This window comes from Leopardus geoffroyi, chromosome B4 (genome assembly GCF_018350155.1).
Source record: "Leopardus geoffroyi isolate Oge1 chromosome B4, O.geoffroyi_Oge1_pat1.0, whole genome shotgun sequence".
NCBI lineage: Eukaryota > Metazoa > Chordata > Mammalia > Carnivora > Felidae > Leopardus > Leopardus geoffroyi.
In genome coordinates, this window is record NC_059341.1 from 112155822 (window position 1) to 112182974 (window position 27153).

A 27153-nucleotide genomic window follows, 5' to 3' on the forward strand; every position below is an offset into this window, starting at 1 on the left:
ACTCTAAGGGAAGAACTATAAACTGTCAAAATTTCATTCTAACCAAAAACTGTTCACCATTTTTTCAATAGCCCTAAATATTTCTTTGATAATGTCCTAATCTGAACATACTACATCAAAAATCTTAGAGTAAAATGTTACTGAGCAGAATCAAATACATTTACTGCATGGAGTACCAGTGCCATTCTTTATAGTCTCCACCATGCCCTCTGGCCCCCAGAAGCCAGATAAAGTGCCGTGGCAGGGGTGTGTGTGTGTGTGTGTATGTGCATGCGCGTGCGAGCATGTGTGTGTATGCGCACGCGCACATGCACGGGCACACACACGCGTGCCCTCTGTAAGATCTTACTAGAGCAGCCCAGCAGAGCATGCCTTGCTATATCAATGGCCACCCTGAGCTTGCCTTTCTGAGAAAAAAGAACTTCCCCCTGCTCTGCAAGTCCTGCAAACTACCGCAACCAGGATTATTTTAACTCACCCTGAAGTACACGTAAAGCACGCTAACCCACCTGTGTCAAAACACTGAGTTGTTCCATGATGTGCTCTAAAGCATCAGTCACGGCGAGTGGTATGCTTCTCTGGCTCTCAGAAGGGAAGTCACTCGTGTCTTCTGTTTTCTTTTTCGAGGTTGTTGGTGAACATTCCGATGACAATAAAGAAGGGTTCAAGAAATAACTGTTGATCTCTTCACCTTTGTCTGCTAAGGTTCTAACAGTGGTATCTGTTGTCTTTGACATCATAGAAAAGATAGGAAGAGTTATATTTTCCAAGCCTTAAAAGGAGTTTTCAATATTCCTCTTCTAAATACCCAGCTTTCATTTAATTATTTACCCTCAATTACAGTATTATAGAAATTACTATTGCAGGGAGAAAATAAAGCTAACAATGAATAGAGAAAATTTACTATTTCCCTTGGTATTTTAATGAAATACACTTTATATGTATCTGTCTGAAAGAGGAGGCATTCTACCACTAAAAAGACTGTTAGATGCAGTCCAATTCTTAATTAAAAACAAATACCATATCAAGATGACTATTATTTTTACAAAAATCGAAAATAACAAGTGTTGGTGAGGATGTGGAGAAATCAGAACGCTCATGCAATTGCTGGTGGGAATATAAAATGGTGCAGCTGCCGTAGGAAACAGTTTGGCTGTTCCACAAAAAGTTAAACATAGAATTACCATATGATCTAACAATTCCACTCCTAAGGATAAATCCAAAAGAACTGAGAGCAGAGACTTAGATACTTTTACACCATTGTTCATAGCAGCTTTATTCACAATAGCCGAAAGGTGGAAACAACAGGAGTATCCATTAGCAGGTAAACATATAAACAAAATGTGGTATACACATACAATAGAACATTATTTAGTCACAAAAATGACTGGAATTATGATACATGCTACAACAGGATGAACCCTGAAAATACTATGCTAAGTGAAATAAGCCAAACATAAAGGAAAATAGTGTATGAGTCTACTAATACGACGTATGTAAAATGGGCAAATTCATAGAGAAATAGTAAAGGTTACTATGGGCAGGAGGGACGGGGAGGGTGGAGTTATTGTTTGATGGGTCCAGAGTTTCTATTTGGAATGGTGAAAAAGTTCTCAAAATAGATAGTGGTGATGATTACACAACACTGTGAATACTTATTGCCAGTAAACTGTGCACTTAAAAATGGTTAAAAGGGTAAATTTTATGTTGTGTATATTTTACCACAGCAAAACAAAAAACATAAAAACCCTCCAAACAATTGGTAATGAACAACCTGAAAATAAAATTAAAAAAAAAAAAAAAAAAAAAAAAGCTCCATTTACAATAGCACCAAAAAGAATAAAATACTTAGGATAAATTTAATAAAAGAAGTGTAAGACTGATACATTGAAAACTGCAAACATCACCGAAAGAAATTAAGGATATAAATAAATGGAAAGGCATCCACACCTGTGACACGTTCATAGACCAACCAGAACACTTAATACTGTTAAGATGGCAATACTCCCCAAATTGATATGTACAGATTCAATACAATTCCTATCAAAATCTTAGCTGCCTGGTTTGCAGAAATTGACAAGCTGATCTAAAATTCATAAGGAATGCAAGGAACCCAGAATAGCCAAAATAATATTGAAGAATAAAGTTAGAGGACTCACACCTCCCAATTTAAAAATTTACTACAAAACTACAGTAGTCATAAAGACAAACATACAGATCAATGGAATAGATCTATATGGCAGTGGGCATAAAGACAAACATATAGATCAACGGAATAGAACTGAGAGTCCAGAAATAGTCCTTCCACCTATGGTCAACTGTTTTTTTTTTTTTTTTTAACAAGGTTGCCAAGACAATTTAATGGTGAAAGAATAGTGCTTTTCACAAATGATGCTGGAAAAAGTAGATGTCTAAGTTCAAAAGAATGGATTTGGACCCTTACCTCACACCATATACAAAATTACCTCAATATGGATCATAGACTTAAATATAAGAACTAAAACGATAAAACTCTGAGAAGAAAACATACAAATAAATTTTCCTGACCTTGGATAGACAGAGGCTACTTGACACAACACCAAAAGTACAAATAACTGACTAAATAAATTGGACTTTATCAAAATGAAACACTTTTGTACTTCAAAAGATATGATCAAGAAACTGAAAAAAAAAAACTCCACAGAATGGAAGAAAATATTTGCAAATCATATATTTGATAAGAGACTTGTTGATGAACATATAAAGAACATATGAACACTTACAAATCACATATAAAAAGAAAAATACCTCAAAATATGGTCAAAGTATCTGAATAGATGTTTCTCCAAAGATACACAAATGGCAAGTTCATAAAAAGATGCTCAACATCATTAGCCATCAGGGAAATAAATGCAAATCAAAGCCACAATGAGATACCACTTCACACCCACTAGGATGACTAAAACAAAAAAGACAGAATCTAAGAAATGTTGGTGAAGATGTAGAGAAATTGGAACCCTCAATATATTCACTAGTGCAACTGTATAAAGGTACAACCACTTTGGAAAATAGTTTGGGTAGTTCCTTGAAATGTTAAAGAATTACCAAAAGACCTAGCAATTCCATTCCTTGGTATACACCGAAGATAAACGAAACTTGCTCATGAATGTCATGGAGGCATTATTCATAATAGCCCAGAAAATGAAAACAATTCATATGCATCCAAATGCTGTGATAATGAATGGATAAACGAAATGTGGTATAACCATACAATGAATGTTATTTACCCAAAAAGGAAAGGAGTACTAATATATGCTACAATGTGAATGAGCCTTGAAAACATTAAGCTAAGTTAAAGAAGCTATATACAAAGGCCATGCATTGTATGATTTCATGTACGTGAAATGGTCAGAATAGATAAATGTATGAAGACAGACTGAGATTAGTGGTTGCCAGGAGCTAGGAGGAGAGAAGAAGGGGGAGATACTGGTAGTGGGTATGAGGGTGATGAAAATGATCTAAAATTCTCAGTCACCTGGCTGGCTCGGTCTGTAAAGCATGGGACTCTTGATCTCAAGGTTGTGAGTTTAAGCCCCATGTTGGGTATGGAGCCAAAAAGAGAGAGAGAGAGAGAGAGAGAGAGAGAGAAAGAGAGAGAGAGAGAGAAAGGAAGGAAGGGAGGGAGGAAGGGAGGGAGGGAGGGAGGGAGGGAGGAAGGAAGGAAAGGAGGAAGGAAATAAAATGTTCTAAGATTATTTCTGGAGTGGTAAAATAGTTCTAAAATTAGATACTGGTGATGGTTACACAACTTTGTGAATATACTAAAAACCACTGAATCATACACTTTAATAGGGTGAATTTTATAGTATGTGAAATATATCATGTTAAAGCTATTGTGAAAAACAAACAAAAATCCAAATACATATCACAGAAAAAATTTTAAAGTTTTTAATCAATTTTACATTTCTGGTTATCACATGAGAGTTCCTGAGAGAGGTCACCTCAAACATGTTACCTTAATGATGATGATGATGATGGTGACAACAGGGCTTGTTTTATACTTGGTACTGTTTCAAGTACTTTACACACATGAACTGATTTAATTCTCACAATAATCCCATCAAGTAGGTTCTACTAATATTCCCATTTTACAAATGAGGAAACAGAAATACAGAGAGATTGAGTAACTTGCCCAAGGCCATACATACACGTAGGAAAGATGTATGAGATGTAACCAATCATAAATCTCCATGATCCTTCCAACCATTTTTTTAGGAATATGAAAACTTTCAAGTTTCCTCTGTCACAATCTTACAAATTCACCATTTGTTGAAAATAATAAAAAACTCAAAATCCACCGTTCACAATTCAAGTGTATTTTATTTTATTTTATTATTTTTTTTTTTTTATTTATTTTTGGGACAGAGAGAGACAGAGCATGAACGGGGGAGGGGCAGAGAGAGAGGGAGACACAGAATCGGAAACAGGCTCCAGGCTCTGAGCCATCAGCCCAGAGCCTGACGCGGGGCTCGAACTCACGGACCGCGAGATCGTGACCTGGCTGAAGTTGGACGCTTAACCGACTGCGCCACCCAGGCGCCCCTCAAGTGTATTTTAAAAGTATGTATAAAGTGCATCTTTGTACTCCTACCTAGCTAAGTGTATCTGGCTCAGGGTCTCTCTGTTTGTTCACTCAACGAATAGTCCTGGGGCCCTGCTCTGTGCTAGGCACCATTCTAGGCAGTGAGAACCTAGCAGTGGGTAGCATGACCCAAGACTTGGCTCTCCTGAAGCTTGAGCCCTTCAGTCATTTGGTAATACATCTTTTCTACTTTTCACCCTCTGAAATTTATAAACTTATATTTTTGTTTTATTGTCTAGCAGGTTATATTTATCTTCAAAAACCATCCTGGTCACTGAGCAGTTTTGCTCTGTACCCCTATTTTCCCCCTTTGTGATGTGCCTGACAATGTTAAAGTGTGAACCCAAAATACCTGAGTGGTATTATTTTAGGATATGAAGCATTCATTAAAATCCACACCCCAAAACAATCTCATTACTAACCCTTTGAATTATTCATTCCACGTGGGGAAGTAAAGCTAAAATTGTCATTAAAATGTCCAGAAGCAAAATTCCTAGCAATCACAGACCATGGAAGAACAAGTTAACACAAAGGATTTTTAATGTTACTGATTAGCCAGAAGCAACTATGACCCACTCATTCATGCTCTGAGCTAAGGGAAGTGGGAAAGAAACATACAGAATTTCTTTACCTGGGTCCCCAGCTAGTGGCTGGTGGCAATGATGGAAATGAAAGCCCCGTAAAGATGAGTATGAAATATAAAAAGGATTTGCTGAGAAGCCCTGCCTCACAATCACGGCCTGCATTCCAGATCCTGGGCAGTCATCTCACCGATCGGGAACAATGTGTGGATGGCCATGTACAACGCAATGATCCTCATCCCAAAATAATTCCTCCTCAAAGAACAGACTTTTTTTTTCTTTTTAACATTGCTTCTGCTCTGCCTGCAATGCCTTCTCTGCCCTTCCAGCAGAACTGAATTCTTTTTGATCTATAAATGTCGGCTTAATTGTCACTTCAGAAGGTCTTCCCTGACCACCTTCCTGAAACTGGACCTTCCATTCTCCAACATGGCATCCTGATGTTTTCCTCCATAACTGATCAGAGTTGGTGTCTACATATTTGTTCCCAGTTTACTGTCTGTCTCCCTCACTAGACTGTGCTATGCCCACTCCTTTACCACTGCATCCCCTCGACTGGGCAGGAACTTGAATCCTTTTGAATATGTTACGCGTTTGTATGCAGATTTTGTTACTGTTCTCAAAGATGGAAACCAAACACTCCATATGACCAAGGCAGTCTTTTTCACATGGGTCACATCACACCTACATAAGTACATGCAAATATCACTAGTGATGCTATGGCAACAGTTCCAGCCATTCATGGGGAAAGGCCTCAACCTAATTAAGAAACCAGTCATTGAATTCTGGGGCTTTGCAGTCAGAGTGGTTAGTGAAGAACGGGTAACAGGAAGTGGACAAAGCAAAGATTTTAAGACCCTAGACCGTCTAGGGAGTAAAAGATCTCAATGCAGTCTTAACAATGCTTTTCTTGTTGGGACCAGTATCAAATAGATTACTATGATATGACATGTGGAGATGAATAAAACACAGAAAAGGGTATGGGCAGAGAGAGGGGAAGAACTTGATGTACATTCTACATTAGCCACCTGACGTAGCTGTCTCTCAGAGGTACTGGAGCCTAGAAATTAGCAGATTCTTTCCCATGAACCAACCCCAACTTTGCGTCTTATTTGTACAGGGAGAGAGAGATGCACAGCTTGGGGAAGATTTAACACACTCATTCATAAAATAAAAACATTAAAAAAATGAGAAAGGCAAAAATATGTTTAAGATTCTGGGCCATCCAAAGTCCAGCAAGTGAGGCTTTGGTCCCTACTGCTCTCAGTGCATCAGGCCCTCCCCTACCTCAAAGCTGCTAGCACTCATTTCCTGGGTAAATGCTTCCCAAGCACCAACATCATACTAAGCATTTACCAACGTTAAATTTTATGTCGCCGACCAACATGAATGAAATCTTGCTATTTGCAACAACACGGATGGAGTCAGAATATATCATGCTAAGCAAAGTAAGTCAGAGAAAGATAAGTAGCATATGATTTCACCCATATGTGGAATTTAAGACACAAAACAGATGAACATAGGGTAAAGGAAGGAAAAATAAGATAAAAAGAGAGAGGGAGACAAACCATAAGAAACAAATATCCACAAATTGAGGGTTTCTGGAGGGGTGTTGGGTGGGGGGTGGGCTAAATGGGTGATGGGCATGAAAGGAGGGCACTTGTTGGGATGAGCACTGGGTGTTGTAACTAAGTGATGAATTACTAAGTTCTATTCCTGAAAACAATATTACACTATATGTTAACTAATGTGGACCTACATTTTTTTTTAAATTGAAAAAAAAATAAATGTAAGCATGGTGCAAGAGAAGTGTGTAAGAATTCTGCTCTCAAGAATTCTCTGTTGTGGTGAGAGAATGAAGACAGAGCAAGGCCCAGAACCCTTGCAGTGCCTGGCACATCACTTGCACTGCAGAATGAACAAGAAACATGGGCAAATGACTAGAAGACTGCAGAAAAGAGCAAATGCTTTGGTACTTCATAAAAGGAAGAAATCACACTATGTTCCCTTATCTCTTTTATTGCTGACACGTGAAGTACAGGGAGGTAAGAAGAGCTCTTTCGCTGGCTGAGTCAGCAAACGAAGGCCTCCAATGGTAGGCATTAAAGCCACAGCAAAGAGCAAGGGAGATGTGGCACCTTCCTTCATGGAGCTTACAGTTCTCCAAGGAACCGCTTCCTCCAAAAGGATGGCAGGACAATCACCACCCCTATCCTTGGATAGGCCCATGGTTGCCATCTCAAAGATGGAAAATGCAGCCTCACCAACTGCATGAATAAATCTGAGTGGCTGAGAAACCCTTATGTCTACACGTTAAAAGTCTCGACTCCCCATCGGAACATACAAAATAAAACAAGAGGTACAGAGTTGACTAATGCAAACAGCTTTGATGGGCTGGAGAGCTATATACAAAAGCTCTGATATTCTGGGGTCAAAGGGCTCTTAGCAGGTTGTGTAGATGTCATGGAAAAATTAATGCACAATTTTTCACTCGTCACTTAGAGAATGAATTTTTAATACATTAATAGAAATTGAAAATTGTGGCATTTGTAAGCAAATTTTTATCAGGAAATTAACCATGCAACAATGTAATCAAGGGCCCCACATCTAAACTATTACTATTTATATAATGAACAATGGAACATTCAAGATACTGTGGTGCTCCATTACACCTGGGAGATCATGTATTATATTCATTCCCTTCCTCTCCTCTCCTCTCCTCCCCTCCCCTCACCTCCCTCCTCCTCCTCCTCCTCCCCCTCCTCCTCTTCTCACTCACTCCGTCTGGGTGAGCAAGTCAGAACTAATCACGGGTGTAACTTCACTCTCATCAGTCATCATTCCTGCCATCAGTAGAGCACTGTCATTTCTTGTTATATTTGTGTTCATATGTCTATATTCCCAACTAGTTTATGAGAGGTAGTCTCTTGAGTTCAGTGGCCATAACTTTATCTTTTTTTCTCAGGTGTCTAGTACAGTGCATGAGACACCGATAGGGCTCAGCTGTTGTGGAACTTTGATTGCGATTCACTGAATTCACTGTCCTATATCGGTTGAACCATGAACAAAATATAAATATTGATAATTTGACAGTATTTGGAGAGAAGCAAAAACCCCAAGGTAAGCTAATGCCATTCTCTACTAAAAGTTACTGTCTGAAATGCCTCTTCAGAGGCACAATAAGGGAGCAATGGAAGCATTTATCACTTAACTGCAAATCACTTCTTGATTTTTACCCACCACCCGCCCCCCCCCCGCCCCAGCATACTTGATGGTTTCTAATGGCCTAGCATAAAGACTTTCTGACAAATAGGAATGCAAAAGTAGGCATGTCACATGTAAAGATAACCAATGATTTGGCCTTCAGATATATAATAAATGGGTTAAAATAAGTCAGTGTTGGCTTATAACTAGTGATTTTAGTCTTGGTTTAATTCTGTAACTACAGAATAAAACAGACAAAAATCAGAAAGGTCTATCCAAAGTGGTCTTGATGTGAGCTAATGTGAGTTTCCCATCATTGAAAATGCTAAAATAGACTTGCGATGGTCATTTGTTAGGGATATTATGAAAAATATACAAGCATCAGGTCAGGAAATTCTACTGAATGCCCTTCAAAGTCCCTTCCATTCTGGATATTCTGAAATTTTTAATATTTATTTATTTATTTATTTATTTATTTATTTATTTATTTAGAGACAGAGCATGAGCAGGGGAGGGGCAGAGAGAGAGGGAGACACAGAATCCGAAGCAGGCTCCAGGCTCCGAGCTGTCAGCACAGAGTCTGACGCAGGGCTCAAGCTCACAAACCGCGAGATCATGACCTGAGCCGAAGGATATTCTGAAATTTTTAAATCACTGCACGCTCGTACACGCACACACACACAGTTATAAAATGCCTGCCTGAAACAGACTATGATAACAAAAAAATCTTTTGCTGGACAAAAATAAAGGTAATTATTATTTTTCAAATAAAGAATGGATTATGTACTTTCAATAACATTTAGAATACAAATGTGAAACTTCAATAATCTCTATATGCAATCTAAAATAATGAAGATATAACACTCATTCAAACAGCATTATTTTATTTAGCACCTACACATCAGAGAAATTCTAAATGCCAGGGATACATAAGTGCATTAGTGTCCTACTGCTGCTGTGACAAACTACAAGTTTAGTTGCTTAAAACAACACAGATTTAAAGTTCTGGAGGTCAGAAGTCCAAGATAGGTTTTGCAGAGGTGCCAGGAGAGCTGTGTTCCTTGTGGAGACCCTTGAGAGAGTCTGTCCCTTGCCTTTTCCAGCTTCTAGAGACTACTGCTTTCCATGGCTCCTGACTGTATTACATTAATCTCTGCTTCCATTACCATATCTCCTTCTCTAATTTTCATGCCTCCTTCCTCCCCTTACAGGCAACCCAGTGATTGTATTGGGCCCACCTGAATAATCCAGGATAATCTCTCCAACTCAAGATCCTTAACATCATCACGTTTGCAAAGTCTCTTTTGCCATGTAAGAAAACACATTCACATATTCTGGGAATAGAAACATGGACATCTTTAAAGGATCGTTATGCTGCCTACTATAAGGAATGAATAAATGAGATCCCGTCAACATGGGGTTATAATCAAGTGGGTGAAACAAGAAAATAAATATACAGATATGTGACGTAATGTCAGGTAATCACCAGGGCTACGAAGAGAAACAAGGCTGGGTAACGTGCTATCTTACAATATAGCTTCATTGATGATGTATTTTTTTTTTTTTTTTTTTTTTTTAGTAGGAGAGGTAGAAAATAAATTTTAAGCATCTCAAGTTTGAGACACTTCCAAAGGGAATAGTCATGAATGCCACTGGAAGTATAGGATTCTAGATTTCTGTGGAGAAGTTGTGGAGAGTGATAAGTGGTATCTATTTACCAGTTTTTATAAATGAACAGCCAGATGAAGAGATACACAGAGCAAGGTCTGGGAAAATTCCCAAGTACAGGAGCTTCTGTCTCCTTGAAGTCGGGGTGCTCAGCATATAAATATTATAGCCATGGGCCTATGATCACTTGGGTGGGGGAGTCAAACAAGAGAAGAGTTGCAAAGACTTCAAAAGGCAGGAAGAGAAGGAGCAGGAAAGGTGACTAGTGGCTCATGACGTGGGAAGGGTGGTGATCCAAGTGATGGAAGACTTTCAAGGAGAAGGAGGGGTCACCAGGACCAAGTGCTGTAGAAAGCCTGAGATAGATGGATCAGGGGGCCGTGACACAAGCAGAATGGTGGGGCCAAAAATTTAATTGAGGTGGATTCAGAAGAGTGGAAAATGACGAAATAAAGATTGAATATGGGCAGCTCTTTTAGGGAGCTCTGCTTTAAAGGGGAACAGAGCAACGAGACAGGAGCTGGAGAAGGAAGAGGGGTCAGATGAAGTTTTCCTTTTTAAAGATGATGGAAAAGATCTAGTAGCAGAAGGAGAGCACTGATGTCACAGGGCCGTGAGGTGATAGCTACTCAGTGAATGAGTTGGCTAGGCAGCGCTGAGTGCCCTGGAACTTTGTGTAAATACACTTAAGGTGCAATCAGTCAGCATGACTGTCTAGTCAAAATCAGTTGCTTGGGTGTTAGGGCAGAGTAGGCAAAGAAATAGATTTAACCAGGTTGAAAATTTCTGGGTGAGTACAACAGAGGGAGGAAGGGACAAGAGCATGGCCGTAATAATGGACTACAGAATCTGAGGAAAAGGAGAGGGACGCAGACACAGGAGGTGGGCAGTGACAAGGCAGGAGGCTCAATGGATCGGAGACCCTTTTAGAGTTGATGAATTATCAAAATTGGAGGACTGGAGGAAGTGGTGGCCAAAGAGTAGGAGGCTTTACACTGAGTTTACCATCAGCACAAAGGATTCAGACAGTCACTGGGTTCATCTGAGATTCCTGACAGAGAGAAAATGGCTGTCTTTCAGAAGTGACTCAGAGTGTTGCTCTATCTTTAGCTCTCTCCTTCAGATCAGAAGCCTGTGCTAACAGGAGTAGATAAACCAATCAGGAAAACAGAAAAAGGAGCTATAGAGTCACCCATGTGGGATTGTCACAGGACCACAGCACAAGATTCATTCGCAATTTCTAAAATTGCTAGGAAGGAAATCCTGAAGGAGGTAACCACATCTCTTCTATTGTGTACATCTGCACAGCGTATTGTATAACCTTGTAAAAACATACCCACCTGTGCCAGTCTTACTGGCTTAAGAGTATCTCTTGGATAAAATCAGAGAATGTCATGTGAAATTTGTGTCTCCCAAACTAAATTGGCTGAGCTGACAAAGACTTCTGCTTGTCCCTTGGGAGAAATCATATGTCTTTTCTTCAAAGAAAGAGCCTTCAGGCTTCAGGGATAAGGTTTTACAGAGGGTTTTGATTTTTCTTCTTCAAACCAAATTGGAAATTTTGTTTTTGTCAGAAGACTTGAAAAACACATCCCCATGCAGCTATCAACTGTAACATCTGAATGTTTAATTCAATCCCCTTGGAAAAGGCAGCTGTGGCAACAAATCAACTGTCTGTCTTTGTCTTTAATCTTCATTCTCATCTCTAGAGAAGCTTATTAACTTTGAAGGATACACGAACTTGCAGGATACAACGAGGACATATAAAATCTGTACAAAAACGGCCTTATACGATTTACCTCTTACATGATTAGGCAAACGCAAACTATGACACTTCACTCTTTGTTTAAAAAAGGTGCGTGCATGTGCGTGTACCTAAATTTTGAGGCAGGTAATAGCTTATATTATACAATGATGTGTTTCTTAAAGATATTTTATATTCAAGTATTACATCTTGGAGAAAATGGAAGTTTGACGTGGAAAGCCATATTTGGTTTAGTTTCACCCACATGTCTCAAAAAAGCCATCTGTTCACCTTTTAGAAAACTGCCCTTCTCTGTGTGCACAACAGCAACCAAGAGAAATTAAAACATGAGTGAATAAGAAATGCAACCTCACTGCAATCCTAACATTTCTTTAGGTAGGCTCCATGCCCAGCATGGAGCCCAATGTGGGACTTGAACTTACAATCCTGAGATCAGGTCCCAAGCTGAGATCAAGAGTCAGATGCTTAACAGGTGCCCCATTACTAACATTTTTGGATGAATCAGTAATCCTTCTCTTTTATCCAACTAGTAACTGTCTTTTTAAAAAGTGCCAACTATGCTTTAAAATTTTCAGTAAAAATGTATAGAGAATAATAAAGCAACCTTAAGAAAGAAAGCGGACCCTTTTCTGATCTATCTTCTTTCCTTTCCCTTTTAAAAGATAACACCATCTTGAATATGTTATCTATCATCCCAATTCATGTCCCTTTACTTTTTACCACATCTGTAGACATCCCTAAATAATAGTACAGCTTTTGCATGTATTAGAACTACACATTTAAAAAATGCAATGCTGCTGTATTATATCCTTTTAGAACTTTTTGTAAATCAACAGTTTTTGATTTGTCTATGGTGATGCAGCCAAGTCTAGTTCACTTTCACTGTCAAATACTATTCCGCTGATCGACTAATCTACAATTTATACATTCTTTCTACTCGCATTAAGGGTTACAACGAGCAGTCTTATAAATGTCTCCTGTATACAGGTGCAACCGTTTCTCTAGTCTGGAAAAGTCATAGTTTTACCACATATTTTCCGAAATATTACCCAAACTTATTCTCATATGAGAAGACAATCTCCCCTTTTTTACAAAATAAGTATTTAATTGTTAGACATTTTAAATTTTAACAAAATTATGGCCAGGAAATGGAATTCCATGGTTTTCATTTCACTGTGCATTTCCATGTTTACTGGTAACTCGAGTATATTTTATATGTATATTATCATTCTTCTGTAAATTGTCTGTTTAAACCCTCTGTCCACTTTTTAATTGGTCTACCTCTCTTCTTCCTAATTTAAGAGTTCTTTACACATTCTGGATACCAGTACTTTGTTGTTTATATGTATAATATGTCTCCTACTCTGTGGTTTGTCTTCACTTCTATTTTATGGGATTGTCTTTATTCACACAAGTTTTTGTTTTAAATGTAGTCAGATTTGCTAAATCTTCCTTTGTAATTTTTGCATTTTGTATTGTGTTTAAGGAATCCTTGCCCACTAGGAATGTATAAGTATATTCTCCTGTTTTCTTTTAGATGTTCTGCGTGTTGTTTTTGCATTTAGGCCTTTAACCCCTCTGGTATTGATTTTGTTTGTGGCTAAAAGTAAGAAAATAATCATATATTTTTTCCCAATTAGCCAGTTGTCCCAGCAGCATCTACTGAACAGTCTATTTAGTGACCAGTCCATCTTCATGTGTCTGCAAAGCCGGGCCTTTCACGACCGACCATCTGTAATTGTGTGGCTCTGTTTATGTGCTCCCCATTGTGGGCTCTCTGTCTCCCTGTAACAATACCACATTTAGAGCTTAATGAATCTCCAATCCTCAAATTTCTTCAAAACTGTCCTGTTCCAAAAATTGGCTATTTTTGGCCCTTCCTCTTCCATATGAGCTTTAAAACCAACGTTTTAGGTTTCATTAAAAATCTTACTGGGAGGAAAATAAATAAATGTTAAAAAAAAAAAACGGGGGGGGGGGTGGTGCACCTGGGTGGCTCCGTTGACTGAGCATCTGACTTCGGCTCAAGTCTTAATCTCACGGTTTTTGAGTTCGAGCCCCACATCGTGCTCACTGCTGTCAGCACAGAGCCTGCCTGCCTTGGATCTTCTGTACCCTCTACCACCCCTTCCCAGTTTGCGCTTTCTCTCAAAAATAAATAAATCTTTAAAAAAAAAAATCTTACTGGGAGGTTTATTAGAATTGCCTTGAATCTGTAGATTTATTCAGGAGAATTAACGTCGTAATGACATTGAGCCACCCTATCTACAAACATGACATTCCAAAAATGCCATGTAATGTTTTATTAATTTCATGTTATTCTGTATTCTCTGTATCATTTCAATCTTAACCTATGTGCCTCAAAAGCAAATATATCACTACCATGTTAGTATCATAATAGTTATTCAGATAGTGCCCAATTTACGATGATGTTTCAAATCACAATTTTTCAAATTTATGATGGTGTACCAGCAATACACATTCAGTAGAATCACAATTCAAATTTTAAATTTTGATCTTTCCCTGGGCTATCAACATACATGGGGTATGATGCTCACTGGTGATTCTGGGCAAGGGCAATGAGCCACAGCTCCCAGTCAGTCACACAATGTCAACGGTAAACACCTGATACACTTTCAACCATTCTGTTTTTCATTTTCAGTACAATATTCAATAACTTACATAAGATATTCAACAACTCATTATAAAATAGGCTTTGTGTTAGATTATTTTGCCCAACCGCAGGCTAATGTGGAGTTAGCACAATTAAGATAGGCAAGGCTGAGCTATGATGTTTGGCAGGTTAGGTGTATTAAATGCAGTTTATCAGGATGTAACAGTGTTGGGAAGTCAATAAAGATCTGTACACAGAAAGCCAACCAGATCAACAAGTCAAAGTATATCCTCAAATAACCGTCCTCAGTATTTTTGTGAAACATAAAGCTATCCTAGAATCAGGGGCATTATTTGGAAAATGTTTTTGAAAAATTATTTCCTGAGCTTGCTTATTCTCAGAGATAAATGATGCCGTTTCCTTCTCACAGGCTCTATTCTCTGTTCCTCAAAACTCTTCAAGTGCCAGATTCAAAAGAAGTGAGCTGTGTGTTAAAAGTCATGAGATAATTCTTTTCAATTGTACACACAAAGTAAATCATGCTTTGCTCACTTGAATAAGACTTTAGCTCCCTTACTGTATTTGTTTTTTTAATGCTACGAAGAGGCAATTTTAAGACAAGAATTTATGCAATCATTTAACAAAGCTACAATTCAGAAAACTGGCAAGCTTTACAGAACATCTTTTAGAGAGCAAATATTGTATTTATTTATTTATTGTTCTATTCATCATGTAGCATAATGTGAATATTATAGTACAATTAACAATAACTGTGATTATAACAGTTATATATATTCACAGCTGGGTATGAGAACCACTCTTCTGTCTATTTATCATTCATTAAACCTTTCAAAAAACAGAGAGTGAAAGCTTTCTATGAGAATTCAGTATACACAGTGTACATTGTATTAGTTGACTTTAATTTGCATCTGCTAAATAGTGAAGTCTTTCCTTATCTTCCCCAAATAGATGAAACTTGCCCCTCATTTAAATCTCTATAAAAATTCAATTTTACTTCTTAAGACAATTAACAATTTTTCCTTGCATTTCTGCTATTTGTAACATCATGTAATTTTCTATGCTATAATATGGTGGCCATGTGAATGGGACATCAAGTCACACAGACCGTTAACCCTGTATCTTCTGTGTATTAACTGTATGACATGGGACAAATTACTTGACCTGTCTAGGCCTTAGTTTCCTCGTTTATAAAATGAAGAAGACAATATTGAACTACATCATAAGGTTGTTGTGAAAATGTAGGTAAAGAGTTTAATACAGGGGCACCTGGGTGGCTCAGCTAGTTAAGCGTCCGACTTCGGCTCAGGTCATGATCCCGCAGTTCGTGGGTTTGAGGCCCATGTCAGGCTGAGAGCCCAGAGACTGCTTTGGGTTCTGTGCCTCCCTCTCTCTCTCTGCCCCTCACGTGCTCACGCTCTTGTCTCTCTCTCAGAAATAAACATTTAAATAATAAATAAATAAGTAAATAAATAATATAGAAGAGTTTAATATATAGTTTGTATTCACTTACCTACCATCATCAGTATTATCTTATTATGTCCTGTCCCAAATCTTATACAATCTAAATTACAAGCTTCTAGAAGGGCAGAAGCCATAGCTACCTTTCTTTACACAGTGACACTTTGCTGAATAAGGTGTAAGGGTCACATAAATTAATAAAATTTGTTGAATTAAAGATATTTCTCTATCCATTATACTCCAAGGATCTCTTTTATACTCCTCTTTATATGTCTGGTTTCTCAAATGAAATAATAAACCATATAAGGGCTGGTTGCATTCCAATAAATAAGTGAATGAACCATAGTAAATAAATGCTATCTGATGGTAAATGAGTAAGTATATGCTGCAGACACATGTAAAATTAAAATCACTGTTTGACAAATCAAAATAAAATATTAAGACATTTGCAGGTGTAATTTTAAAAAAGAAAACAAACAAACAAACAAACAAGGTTTCCATTGTCAGGCAGTTGCCTGAAAAATGTATGTAATATTTTTAAAAGAAATTTAGTAGGCAAAGATACAACACCTATTTAAAAATTTGGTCTCTTCATTTTAATGGATAAAAAATGGTTTCCTGATTTTAATACAGGAAGCCAATCTAACATCAAACATTTAAATGTATGAATCTCATCTAAAATATTTAACCCCTTGATGAAGATTATATAACTGGACGTAGTTGAAAATTATGGCATAAAACCTCCAGGAAGAATAGCTTATGAGTAGGCCATCAGTAACAGATATTTCATTATAAATAACTGAAAATAAGATGCTATGGTAACAGTGTACTCTTTGATAGAGATACAATATTTTTCTTTGTTACGTTTTTGTGTGTCGAAAGATGTGGGTGTTTCCCCCTTTCTTATTTTGCTGGTGGAAGAAATCCAGAAGCCAAATACAATAAAAATAATGACTGCATTTATAGACAAAGATTTTTTTTCTTTTTAACTAATTACCATACTTTTTAACTAATTCCCCCCCCCCATGGTAATTGAAAGAAATAACTTTCAAATACTGTGACAAAACTCACCTTCTACCCCTAGACACTGCTGAGTAAGCATTAAGGTCTCCCTTCCTGTCCCATCATGCCTAAGTCAGAGTCTCCAAGAGTCCCAACAGCTGTGGAAGCTCTTTATTGGAGATGTGAACTTTGAAACAACCGATGAGAGTCTGAGGAGCCATTCTGAGCAATGGGGAACGCTCACGGACTGTGTGGTAATGAGAGATCCAAACACCAAGCACTGCAGATGCTCTGGGTTTGTCACATATGCCACCGTGGTAGATGCAGCCACAAATGCAAGGCCACACAAAGTGGATGGAAGAATTGCGGAACCAAAGAGCGCTCTCTCAAGAGAAGATTCTCAAAGACTTGGTGTCCACTTAATTGAGAAAAAGATTGTTGGTGGCATTCGAGAAGACATTGAAGAATATCACCTAAGAGATTATTTTGAACAGTATGAAAAAGTTGAAATGACTGACATCATGACAGAGACAGTGGCAACAAGAGGGACTTTGCTTTTGTAGCCTTTCATGACCATGACTCCGTAGACAAGACTGTCATTCAAAAATACCACACGGTGAATGGCCACAACTAAGGAGAGCCCTATCTAAGCAAAAGATGGCTACTGCTTCATCCAGCCAAAGATGGCAAAGTGGTTCAGGAAACTTTGGTGGTGGTCGCGAAGGTGGTTTTGGTGGGAATGAAACTTTGGTCTTGGAGGAAATATCCATGGGTCAGGTGGCTTTGGTGGCTACCAAAGTGGTAGTGGTTATGGCGGCAGAGGAGATGGCTAGACTGCATTTGATAATGATGGAAAGTCATTTTAGGGGTGGCAGGAGCTGCAGTCGTTTGGGTAACTACAACAATCTTTAAATTCTGGACCCAGGGAAGGAGGACATTTTGGAGGCAGAAGCTCTGGCCACTATGGCGGTGGAGGCCAATACTTTGCCAAACCACGAAACCAAGGTGGCTATGGTGGTTCCAGCAGCAGCAGTAGCTATGGCAGTGGCAGAAGGTTTTAATTACTGCCAGGAAATCAAGCTTAGCAGGAGAGGAAAGCCAAAAAAGTGACAGGGAAGCTACTGGTTACAAGAGATTTATGAACTCAGCCAAGCACAGTGGTAGCAGGGCCTAGCAGCTACAGAGAAATGTTTTAGACAATACTTATGTGTATGGGCAGAAAAGTCGAAGACTATTTGTGATTAATTATATACAGGTTGTTTTACTTTCTGTCGTGTGGACAATATAAGGCATTCCAAGAAAGGGTTTTAATGTAGGGTGTTTTTGTTGTTTTGTTTTGTTTTGTTTTTTTGCATCCATGCTGCAAATTGCTAAATGCAATAGTCTGATCATGGTGCTGAGTCAATGTGTCTTTTTTAAAAAGGGGTGTGTAAAGTTAGCTTACTCGGAAGCCACCTTGGTAAACTACCTCAATAATGTAAAGTCAGAATTCCTTCAGAGTGATACCAGGTTCCATTTGAGATTTATTTGCGATGTGCCTGGACATGGAAGCCACAGTCTCCAAAAACTCTGGCGTAGCTGAACTGACAGTTAATGTGTTGTGACCTGGAGTTCATGGTGAGAGGGTCACCCAAGGAAAGTCACAGAGTTTATTTGGTGATTAATATGATTGTTGGCACATCCTATGCAATATATCCAAATTGAATTATGGTATCAGATAAAAGTAAAGATGGGACTGAAATTTATGTATCATCCATTATCATGCACAATTAATAAACGACTTAATATCCTCCTGGAAAAAACAAATACCATCATAAAATTCAAACATACTTTTCACAGGTGCCATGAGTCAAAGAGAACATAAACCAGATTCTCTGTGTAAAAGAGCGGTTAGCAACCAGGATAATCTGTGTGCGGACGTGCACTCCCACACGCACACACACGAAGAGGCAGGAAGTTCTGAAAGAGGAAGCTGTGCCACCACTAAAGCAGGTCCAATACTTACAGCCGTCAAACGTGACCAGTTTTATCTGTTCCATATTTTAGTCACAGTATGTATCAGATAACCAGTATCTCTCAAAGAGAACAGTCTGCTAATGATCCCTCTTGAGGAATGGGGTAAGATTAACGCTGGTCATCTGTTCATCATAATCACTACAGTATTTACTACAGAGTGAAGTTTAGGGATCGCCCTGTGCGACCTTATGGCTTGATCAATCAATTAAAGATTCTCAAATCTATATCTGGACTGGATGCTCCATACCCAACCGATGTCTATTTCCTAACTTGGTAAACATGCCATTATTTAGCCAGCAGCTCCAAATTTAAGATCGGCCACCTCTTCTTCATTCCCTATGTTACTGGTGTAGACCAAGAACTCCTCACTTTGTATCTGGATTACCACTGCAACTGCCTCCTAATTTTCTATGCCCCCAGTCTCACCTCCCTCTTCTCCCTCCCTTAACACATTTTCAGAGTATTCTGAAATTCAGATTTGCTCATCACTCTCCTGCTTAAAATCCTTCACTGGTCCTCCAAAGATTCTTAGGGTGAATTCAAAAAGCTTCAAATGGTATTCAAGGTCATTCACGATCCAGCCAACCAGTAATGTCCACAGTTTTCTGAATTCACCATCCCCTCTCAAGCCTTCTGGTCTATGTAGAAACTGAGCTCTGTCCTTACTCCCTGTATCAGAAAAATTCTTAAAGAATCTGCTCAAGTATCAGCCCCGTTTTGGAGGTTATTTCTGATTAAAGTTTCTGTCCCCAATCCTAATTTTCTAGTCTGCACATACATATGTGTGCTTGTGCGCACACACACATACACACACACATTCCTTATTTAGCCACTCTGCTCATGCACTCCCATAGCAACTTAGGCATATATCACTATTTTTGGACTTAGTCTTTCATCTGTACATTCTCACTGCTTGGTATATAACAATGCTCAGCAAATGTATTGAATAAAAAGGAAAGAATAATCTATTCTAGCTGTCTCTTTTGCTTACCCTTCCCCTTGTAGTCACTGTTCAACTCACTTCACACTGGTTTGCACCTGTATCACTCCATCGAAAAAGCCCTCCAAATCTCTGCTAAACTCATCAAACATTTTCCAGTCCTTCTCTTGGCTTTCAGCTATGTTATTACCATTTCCTTGAAACACTCCTCTCTTGGCCGCCAGGATACTACATGCTCCCATCCTTCCCTGGGATCCAGCCTTCTTTTCAGTCCCTCAGGCATATAAGCTCCCCTGCGAGCCAGTCTCTACACACACAGTTCCCTCTGTCTAGGACCCTCCAGTACTTCTAACCCTCGCATCTCAACTTCAGCTAAAGCTTCAGATCAGTGTTTCCCATATTTCAATGTAAATCTTATTAAAATGCAGAGTCTAACTCAGCAGGTCTAGGATAGGACTGGAGAAATCTGCATTTCTAAGAAGGTTCCTGGTGATGCTCAAGCAAACCACGCGTGGACGACATTTTGAATAGGAAGACAAGTCAAATGTCTTTGCAGGGGAATGTTCTGTGATTCCACCTTACCCCCCACACTTGATGTAGTCAAATGCCCCCAATTCATACTCTGACCGTACCATGTAATTCCCCATGATAGCTGTTGCTTACCATTATAACCTACATGCATCCTTCTCCCCAGCCTCCTGCTTCCACTAGGACCTGGAACATTCATTTTTGAGAAATGAATGAACGATGCTTATTGAGCCCACTCCTCATAGGCCAAATCACTTCCCTTCATGACACTAACACAAGGCTCACCACCCTGAGCTCGAGTCCTGCAGAAATCCAGCTCATCTGTGCTTAGTTCTCTGAGCGATCTTCTATTCCTTCCCAAGGGTCACTCACCTGGGGCCTGCTGACCTATGGCCAAAGAGTAAATGGTTCCATATGTACTGGCCTTTTTATTCATCATAACAAGTGTGGTTTTGGCCACAGTTTCCATGTACAGTCGACCAGTACTCCAGACGCTCTTGTGCCAGGTATACCAGAAACAGAGTTAAAAAAAGCAAATTCTACTTATCATGGCCAGATCCAAATCTCCCGTCCTGGTGTGAGAAATATTTTGACGCCAGCAGGGATAGAGGCAGGAGGAAAAGACAAAAACTTTTAGCACATTCTGATTTTTTTTTCCATTTAAAATTCATTGCCTAGATTCTCATAAAATCTCGATCCTTCTTGCGTTTAGGGAAAAAAAATTGACTAAAAATGCTATTGGAAATATTATATAAGTTAATGGCTAGATACAAGAGCTAGAATATCTGCATGAAAGAATGGAAGAGCTTAACTGCGTAAGACACACGACAGGCAGGACCGACGTCACAGTTGCCGAGAGAACTGCCTGGAGGAAGTGCCAAAGCAAAAACTAAAAATAAACAAAACATAGTCTGAGATACAAACTCCACGGATGTCATTTCCGTTGACTAACGAATAGTTAAAATAGTACTAGCTCAGTTGCACAAATAAAAAGATGTTAACACTTCATTAAAATGTTAATAATACATCTCAGAGAAAATTGTTGCTCTCTAAATACAGAGTTTTAAGTATACTTCAGAGAAGAGATAATTTATTTTATCATTTATTTGAAATTAATTTTTTTTTCTCAATTCTGTTTGGTAAACCTATTAGTATACTCAATTTGAAAAATGGCAATGTATTTCTTTAATGATAATCTTATTTGCATTGAGATTGTTCGTGTCATTTAATTGTATACCAGAAAGTGACTGTTTTTCCCAGAGGTGGGAGTAAAGGCTGTGACCCTCTGATATATTCATGCCCAAAATGTAAATAGCCATAGCTTTTTTTTTCTTTCAGTGGATTTTATTTATTTATTTATTTTTGTTTGTTTATTTTAAGAGAGACAGAGCCATTGTGAGTGGGGGAGGGACAGAGAGACAGAGAGAGAGAGAGAATCCCAAGCAGGCTGTGTACTGCCAGTGCAGAGCCCAATGCAGGGCTCGAACCCATGAAGCTAGAAGATGATGACCTGAGCTGAAACCAAGAGTCAGATGCTCAACCGACTGAGCCACCCAGGTGCCCCGGTAAATAGCCATAGTTTTATGCATTTATAATTCACAGAGTACTCACACATATAAATGACTTCTTAAAAAAAGAACAACATAACTTTTTAAATAGCACTAACATCTTGATTTTTTTTCAGTAATTTTACTGTGTACTGAATTATACAGAAAGTACACAGAATTTTCTAAAAGTACAAATCTGGGAGAGTACATTTCTTAGTCAATTTTTTCAAATTTTCCATTGATTTTCCCAAGCACACAATTGTCTTCACTTTATATTAATAATGCATTTCCAATTCTGTTTCAGATAAGAAATTATTGTAATTATTTATCATCCCCAAATTTCATGAAGTTATTAATTATTATCCCAAAGTTCATATTTCAGAATTTGGAATAACATTTCTCAGCATGGTAATTTGCCTGATACTAGACGTCACTTAAAATGAATTCATTTTACATAATATAATTTTACAGAATGGACAAAGTAGGGCACAGATCCACTTTACTGAACCTGAAGCTTCAAACAGAAGTGGTCCAAGTGAACCACAAGACGTCCCCACCTATGGGGACAAGGTAAGACACTGTAACACAATTCTGTTACACAATGGCTCCCAAAGAGGAGATACGAGGGGGGTCTGAGGAGCAGAGAACGTGGAAGGACTGGATGCTTTGGAACTCTGTGATCTAAGAAATAATAACAGCAAGAGACAAAGAAAGTTTGGAGGAGACGGCTAGGATTCTGCAAATAAGTGTATAGCTGAAAAAGTGCCTCAAGTCAATAGAAACAAACAAATAAAATATTCTGAGTTTGGGGAGACTTTCGAGCACTGCTCACAAGATTTCTAGCCCAGCAAACTAAGGATATTCACCAAGATAACCTAGCTCCATTTAAAAATAAAAGTCAGTGGGGGGAAAAATATAATAAAATACATAAATAAATAAAAGTCAGTGGAAAACAGGATTCACTTAATAAAAATCACATGTAACCAAATCTGATGGAAACTGATGTTATCATCTATTCTACAAAGGGAATAAAACCTGCACACACCAATAGCATTAACACCACCAAAGAAAACTTACACACTTACAATTCCTGCCACAAAGAGTATCCTTTCTTAAAAAACAATGAACAAAATAAAAATGAAAATCAGTTAATAGGATGAGGTTGTGGATCTGGGGGGAGCAGGAAAAGAAACCTCACAACAAAGCCCCGTCAAGGAGGTAAAGCCATAATATTATTATAAACGGGATTTAAAGATATGATAGCTCAACTGTTCTTACCAGGAAGCTATATCCACACAATCAGGCTTGAATAAGCTATGATGAGCACACCATATGGCACACCTCCTGGATAATCAATGAGAGACAGTGTGTCTTAAACACAATTCTCTTTGGTGAGGATTCTAATACTAAGCTAAGGATGTGTGTGCTTGCTAAAGTCTGGTATATGCAGAAGATTTAAGTACTCAGGCAAGTGGGAATAGGTAATGTATAAAATCCCAAAGTAGGCTCTGCAACCAATAATTTATAAGCATTGACACTAGGGCCTATTTCTCCATATGCTCCCAACCAGAGGTCCTCAATATTTGTCCCCCTTCTCTCCCCCCAAAAATACTCATTAGGCTTTTTTGACTACTATATTACACGACAGTGAAAACATATTTACAGGATAAGCCATGTTGATAACAAGGAAGCTAAAACTAGGATACAAAATGACAAGTCATGTGGTCTGGGTAGCTTAAGTATTTGGGCAGAAGTAGAGTGTAGGAGGTCAGAGTTTGAGCTCCGGATTTAGTCCCATCTTGGCCCTAGCTTGCCTCCATCACTTCATAGTTGGTGTGACTTTGGTTAGTTTAACCTCTTTAACACTAATTTGTGGAGAGAGTCTATGTGCATTCTCAAGAAGGAGATAAAATGTTTAGTCGTACATAAAATGGTGGCTGTTTTTATGGAAACCACAGGCACGTAAGGAGAATGCTCCTAATGTCTATAATACTATATACCTGGATGAGCAAACACAAGATGGTAACATTGGCAATCCTTTTCAAATTATTTTATAAATGGAATGCAACACCCATCAACATTCTAAAAGGATGTTTTTGGAGAACTGACAAAATAATTCTAAAGTTCATATGGATAAATAACAGGCCAGAATATCCAAGAAACATTTGAAGGAAAAGCTTGTGCACTATATTTTGAAGAAATACTTGAAGCAACAATAATGAAAAAGGTATGATAATAGATCGAGAACAAACAGATCAGTAAGACAGAAGACAAAGTCTCAGACACAAGTATATAACAGTTTAGTTTTAAGAAAGTAGAAATCAGTAAGGAAGGCAACAATACAAATGGAAGATAACTTTGTTAACTACAAATCTGTACCTTATGATCGAAATTAATTGATTTAGAATTTAAGATCTAATTGTCAAAAATAAAACCTTAAGAAGAGTAGCTAGAGATATATTCGGGGAGTAGGGAAGGACTTTCTCTGCATCAACTCCAAAGAAACCATAAAATTAAATTAATGATATTTTTCAAGAAGTTAATGCAACTAAACCTATCAATAATCAGAAAGAGAATTCAAGGGGAAATAACAAAGAAAACATACTGTAGATAGCAAAGGGGGTCAACCTTATTAATTAAAATGACCTAAGGATCTGGGGCACCTGGGTGGCTCTGTCAGTTAAACATCCCACTCTTGGTTTCTGCTCAGGTCAGGATTTTGCAGTTTGTGGGATCAAGCCCTGCACTGGGCTCTGTGCTAACAGCACAGAGCCTCCTTGGGATTCTCTCCCTCCCTCTCTCCCCTGACCCCTGCTCATTCTCTCTCTCTCTCCCACTCTCAATAGATAAAATAAACTTAAAAAAAATAAAATGACCAATTTTAAAATGAACAAAACAATAGAAAAATGGCCAAAACATACAAATAGGCAATTCTGAGAAATACAAATGAGTAGAAATATGAAAAGAAGTCAAAGCTCACAAGTCACGGTTCTTACCACACACATCAAAATGGTAACCATGGGAGACAACAGATAGGTTAATTATTTCGACAGTGGTAGTCATTTTACAATGTATTGATATATTAAAACATCACATTGTACATATTATAACTATATCCAGTTTTTGTAAAAAATGAATATTTTTAAAAAGCTCACAAGTTGTTAAAAAAATTAACATCTATTACAAAGACTTTTTAAAAATTAAACAATTAATAATTAAATAAATATAACACCTGATATATATGTTTTAAGGTATGGGAAATGGGCACTCCCATATATTATTAGTGGGAATCCAAATTTGTATACACATTCTAGAGCGAACTTCACTTACAGTTTGTTTTTAAGTTCTTATCCTTTTTTTTTTTAATGTTTACTTATTTATTTTGAGAGAGAGAAAAAGCGGGGGAGGGGGAGAGGGAGAGAGAGGGAGAGAGAGAAACTCCCAAGCAGGCCCTGTGCTGCCGGCACAAATCCCAAGGAGTGGCTCGATCTCATGAACCATGAGATCAAAACCTGAGCCGAAATCAAGAGTCAGAGGCTTAACACACAGAGTGCCCCGGGAGCCCCTAAAGTTCCTATCCTTTCATTCAGTAATTCCTTGCACAGAGTGTGTTTCTTGGTTCCACATCCACCATTCAAACTTTGTTTTGTGATGCTGACACTGGGCCTCTCTGCAAGCTACAGCATTCTCTTTCCAGTGGCTTCCTTGGTAGGCTTTGCCAAAAGGAGGCCAGAGGTCAGAGGAGAGAGACTCTTCCCCCTGTTTGATTGCTGCTTGAGTCAGCCTCTTCCCACAACAGCCTTGACCCTGACCGAGGCACGAGCACCAGGTGGCTGTGCCCCTTACAAGTCTGGGTCCGCCTCTGCTGGGTCTGCCCTCTGAGCTTGGAGGGCAGGGCCTCTTCTTCAAGTCTCTGAGCTTCTAACAGCAGCAACCTTCTCCTGGGAGACTATATTTTACATGTTACCAACAGTTGTCTCCTGGTAATTTTCTGTTTCTTGTATTTTGTGTGAGGGTGTACATGTGTTTTCTCATTTTTTTTTTTTTTTACTACTTTTCATTCTTTGTATAATTAGGAAAAGTTACTGCTTTTTTTTTTTTTTTTTTCAACATACATATTCACACTACACAGTGGTTAAAAGCACACTCTCTAAAGCTAGGTAGAGTTCAAAATCCAGTTTTGTTACACACTGACTGGATGACCTTGGGCAAATTTCAGATGCCCAGGTTAGTATGAAATACATACAAGAGGGGCGCCTGGGTGGCGCAGTCGGTTAAGCGTCCGACTTCAGCCAGGTCACGATCTCGCGGTCCGGGAGTTCGAGCCCCGCGTCAGGCTCTGGGCTGATGGCTCAGAGCCTGGAGCCTGTTTCAGATTCTGTGTCTCCCTCTCTCTCTGCCCCTCCCCCGTTCATGCTCTGTCTCTCTCTGTCCCCCCAAAAATAAATAAACGTTGAAACGTTGAAAAAAAAAAAAAAAAAAAAAGAAATACATACAAGATGCTAAGAATTCCACTAAATGGATAAAAATATTTGTTTCCCTTGACAAAATTAGAATCATATTGCTCATAATACTTTTTTCACTTAATACAAAGATAAATAAAATTCATATTTAAAAACTTTGAAAAATAAAAATCACACTTCCCTATAAAGATATATAAGTGACTTTTAACTCTCACTTTGAAATAGTTTCAAACATACAGAAAAGTTGCAAAAATAATGAAAAGGACTCTCATATATCCATCTAGATTTATGTGTTGACATTTTCCCACATCTGGTATATCATTATCTATTTTTTTTTTTTCTGAATCTTTTGGGAGAAGCTATAGACACTATGCCTCTTTTATCTAAATTACTATAGTGGATATTTCCTAAGGACAAGACCGTTTCCATAAATAGAAATTTAGCACTGATACTATTATCTAATATTCAGCCCATATTACATTTTTGCCAATTGTCTTAATCATGTCCTTATATAGCAATTTTCCCACTGACCAAGGATCAAATCCAGAATCACACACATTGTATTTAGCTGTTGTTAAATATGGTATGGCTATATAATAATCCATCTACTAAAAAAAAAAAAATAATAATAATCCATCTACTGATATATACTATGCTTTTATTTAACTAATACTCTCTAAAAGGACATTTGATTTGTGTCCATCTTTTTGTTATTATAAATAATG

The 27153-nt window shown here is 38.2% G+C and overlaps 1 protein-coding gene and 1 pseudogene across 7 annotated transcripts in view; one reads left to right on the top strand and one right to left on the bottom strand.

Moving 5' to 3' along the window:
* POC1B (POC1 centriolar protein B) overlaps positions 1 to 27153 on the bottom strand; it is a 98848-nt gene that overhangs the window by 4763 nt on the left and 66932 nt on the right. For 6 of the 7 annotated variants that reach the window (XM_045466103.1, XM_045466107.1, XM_045466106.1 and 3 more), the window contains one exon: positions 510 to 728. In XM_045466103.1, the coding sequence (XP_045322059.1) occupies positions 510 to 728 (219 nt within the window). Of the gene's footprint in view, positions 1 to 509; positions 729 to 27153 lie in introns of those variants that run through there. The other variant, XR_006709428.1, reaches the window with a different exon arrangement.
* Positions 16805 to 18009, top strand: LOC123591616 (annotated as a pseudogene).